At 41.4% G+C, this 4,157-nt stretch overlaps 1 protein-coding gene across 1 annotated transcript; it reads right to left on the bottom strand.

Moving 5' to 3' along the window:
* Nucleotides 1-368: 368 nt before the first annotated feature.
* Nucleotides 369-2,252, bottom strand: LOC135435765 (uncharacterized). The gene has a single exon (XM_064692958.1). The coding sequence runs from the start codon at nucleotides 2,250-2,252 to the stop codon at nucleotides 369-371; it is 1,884 nt and encodes a 627-aa protein (XP_064549028.1).
* Nucleotides 2,253-4,157: the final 1,905 nt, after the last annotated feature.

Below are 4,157 nucleotides of genomic sequence, written 5' to 3'. Positions count from 1 at the left end.
CTTTCTCTCTGTTAATTCATTTCGTCCGTTCTGTCTCTCTCTGTTGTGTCTCTCTATTTCTTCTACACTTATCTGTCCTATTTCTTTCTTTCTGCCTTTCGCTCTTTCTTTTGCTCTCTGGCTGTGTGCGTGTCTTTTTTTCCACTTATCCTTCTCCTATTGTCCTAAAAGTTCTTGCATTTCCTCTTTGTGACTCATTCTTAAACGTTACACAAGCATTCTCCCTAAAGACCGTTTTCGTACGTCCTTAAAGCCAGTACAAATAGAAGAGGGACTTTCCTAAGGATTTATTTAATGCAAGCGTTTTGCGTGCTCAGATTCAATCAAAGCAATATTTGTGCAGATACAAATATAAAAATAAATACATATTAATCAGATGGCTCCACCTCTGCCCCTCTGTTGTTCCTGTTTCTCAATTGCCTTTGCCAATGTCCCGCACTTAATTCAGCAATAAAGACCACAGCCGCAATAACATGTCCCGTAAGAAGCAATTGCCATAACAAATTCAGGTCGTCGCAATGAAGAGGAGCCCTAACCTGGCCAATAGTCGTTGTATTAACCATCGATGGTGCCTTGACCCTAAGCATATCATAATAGGCCCGCGTTTTCAGCCATTTCTCGACACCCGAGCTCTGAACATCCAAAATGAAGTCATCTAGAGCTTCAGCATAGATAGAATTCCTTTGCAGGACTGTATTCACAGAAAACTCTCTGGCAATGTGCATAGCATTCGACTTGCACAGAATCTGTCGCTTATAAGTTTTTTGATAAATGTCCAAGGCATTCCAGAGATAAGAATAGGTTTGATAGGCATAGCTCGTATTAAGGGAAAGTATCAATTCAGCTTGATCCTTGGAGACCATGAAGACAGCATTGGGCACATGTCGCCTGAAGAACAACGCATCATATTCCGCTTCGATGAGCACACGTGTGTTCCAATCGAAGACCACTGGCAAACGGCTGGCATTCAGCGCCGCATAGCTCTGAATGTGCGTGTCGTGCGGTCGTTTGGTCAACATGGTGCTCAACCGGGCATTGAAACTGGTGTAGATTACCAAGCCGAAGAAGCTCAGCTGCAAAAGCAGCTGGCGCAGCGAGGAGCTGGTCCAGTGGCTAATCGGCGCCGCTTGGCTCAGAAAAAAACGCAGCACAGTCAAATTCAACCAGAGCTTGGAATATCTAATATACAAATGACGTTCCAGCAGGCGATAATTGAAGCTTGTGGCCAGCGTCTCGAGCACCGCAAAGCTCAAGTAGATGCTCAGCAGCAAAGTTAACCAGTTAATCGGAAACAGAAGCCTGTAGATCCGTTCAATGCTCAACTCTCGGCCGCAGGGCACGACCAAAAACATGCTGACCATGCCCAGGCTGGCGGTATTTTGTGTTCCGGCGTATTTGAGGCTCTGAGCATACGGCTGCAAATTGGCCACGATATCCACCTGTCCAATACCTATCAGGTACATGATCTGTGGCGTATAAAACATGGGCGATGATTTATTCAAAGGATGAATGAACGCTTTCAGTTTGATGTTGTGATGTTTGGCAAAGCTGTGCAGCAGATTGTGGCAGAAGCCATTGATGTACTCTCGGCCCGTTTTCAGATCGCGGCTTATGAAGCTATTGGGCGGCACCAGTGAGGATAACATCACGGCCGTTTTGCCCTGAAAATTGCGCCAGTGTTGGCTAAAGATGCGTTCAGTGCTGTTAAGCGGCAGCGGCTCGTAGCTGGGCATCGGAAATGGTCGCATGCGTAGCACAGAAAATTCACTAGTGCCTCGCAGTATTAATATATTAAAGAAATGATGATCTATTGCCTGCTGGGCAATTATATCGAGAAATTCCTGTGCCGCCTGTGCAGCCTCCAGCTGCAGCCAAACTACAATTCGGCCCTCTCGCATGCCGTCAAAATTGGCGGCCAGTGCGGTCAGCAAGACCGAATCACTTAATTCTCTAATGCAAACGAGTGCCAAGGCCTCTCGAGTTGAATTTCTCACAATGATCTCCTCGTGTTCGTCGTAACGCAACACTGGCCAATCATCTGCTTGCCAGTGTTGCAAAGCGCCAAAGCCGTTGTCCCGGCGACGCTGAAGCAGCAACAGCAACAGAATTGGCCGCTCCTCGTGCAGCCTTGCCACAAAATTATAGAGAAAATCTTGTCGTCTGCCTCCAATTGCAGCTGCAATTTCAGATCCTGGCCAGCTTTGACAAAGTGTGGCCAGCACCAGACACAGGAGCAGTTCGTTTGCGGCCATTACAATCCGCTTATGCTACATTTACAGAACTGAACCGCTGGCAGACTTTTGACAGCTATTTTAAAGCCTTATCGTACAATCAATTATAATTGCATTAAAAGCGAGGAATCTGAAAACCATTTTCAGCACTTTACTCTGGCTGAAGCTGACATTTAGTGGGCATTAGCCGATGGCAAGGCAGGCAAAACGATAAACATCCGTAAGCAAAGTGAATTCAGACAGAAATTGGTATTTTTTTAATGGAAATATGAAATTGCAAGGAAAAGGTTTGCTCATACGAGATATTCCTCAATTATAGCTTAGTATAGCTAAATAAAATTACTGCTTTATAGACAAGGTTATGATTCATTTTAAGTATAAGGCTTTTGTAATTAGAAAAAGGAAAAATTTTTAAAAATCAAACAGAAAAAGCTATATAGCAGATATAAATATACTCTTAAGGCAGAGGACAATTCCAGCAGTCCCGGAGGTTTATTTTGTATAATATCTGTTGTAAATAGACAAACGGGAAGTATTAAAAACTGAACTAAATAATGGCCTTACTTCATATTAGAAGAGTATTATAATTTTGTGTAAAATATGTAATCGATAATTACAACCGCTGCCTTAAAACTATTTCATCATATATCATACACATATATTAAATATCATATATCATACATCATACATCATACAGCATACATCATACATCATATATCATACATCATACATCATACATCATACATCATACATCATACATCATACATCATACATCATACATCATACATCATACATCATACATTATAAATCATACATAATACATCATACATCATACACCATACATCATATGACATATATCATTTTTCATATAACATACATCATACATCATACATCATATATCATATAACATACATCATATAATATATATTATATATATCATATAAAATACATCATATAATATATATTATATATATCATATAACATACATCATATAATATATATTATATATATCATATAACATACTTCATATAATATATATTATATATATATCATATATCATATATATTTCGGGCTTCAAAAAGGCGTTAAGTTAAACGATATTACGTATACGTTATTTTTAAGGTTATTGTCTAAGCAACTGAGCAATTAGTTATAGTATTCAAATCCTATGCAATAGCTAAGCGAAGTTATGTAATAACTATTTTGAAATGTCAAAGCCTCTTTCCTCAATCACAAACCAAGCCAAGCTAATTTCCATTCTCGCCAATTCACAATTCTAATCGTAGGTGTGCCTACTGGGAATCTTTTAAGATAGAGGACATGCTCGTCAAGGTGCATGATAAATTTGTAATGCCACCAGGCGGCAGGCGTATAAAGCTGCTAATTAACAGCGGATTGCGCGATGGAACGGAAGCAGATATTGCGTATACGCGCCGTGCGTTTTGTTATTAAAAATGAGCATGAATTTAAAGTGCTACTTGGCGAAAAGAAAATGCAAAAAAAAATATAACAAAATGTATAGCTGGAGAGTAACACGCATGTATTTTGTTAAATATTTAATTAAAAGCACAACATGCGACGCTAATTATGGCCAACAAGCGAGGGCTACGGCTAAGCTAAGTCCCGGCTAAGCCCGCCCAGCCAACTGCCAGTTACGTGGATGACAGCGGTTTTGCCTCTTCCGGCGGCAAATGCCGGGGCTTGTTTGGGCGTTCGGGGAAGGGGATCGGGGGATAGGAAATGCTCTGGCACAGTTTGTTGTTATTTTGCATTAGAAACTCACTCGAGCTGAACTCAAACGACATAATTCACAGAAGCGCTTTGGCAGTTACTCGCTGCCAGGACGTAGCCGGTCCCGGGCACGGGTCCGGGTCCGGGTCCGGAGCACCGGCCACAAGGCTTCCGGCTTTGCCTAACGCCAGCGTC

The sequence above is a fragment of the Drosophila montana genome, unplaced genomic scaffold (assembly GCF_035044405.1).
Source record: "Drosophila montana isolate Dmon_TW-CO22-7 unplaced genomic scaffold, ASM3504440v1 contig_3699_1, whole genome shotgun sequence".
Classification (NCBI taxonomy): domain Eukaryota; kingdom Metazoa; phylum Arthropoda; class Insecta; order Diptera; family Drosophilidae; genus Drosophila; species Drosophila montana.
This window is presented reverse-complemented; position numbering and strand designations above follow the sequence as displayed.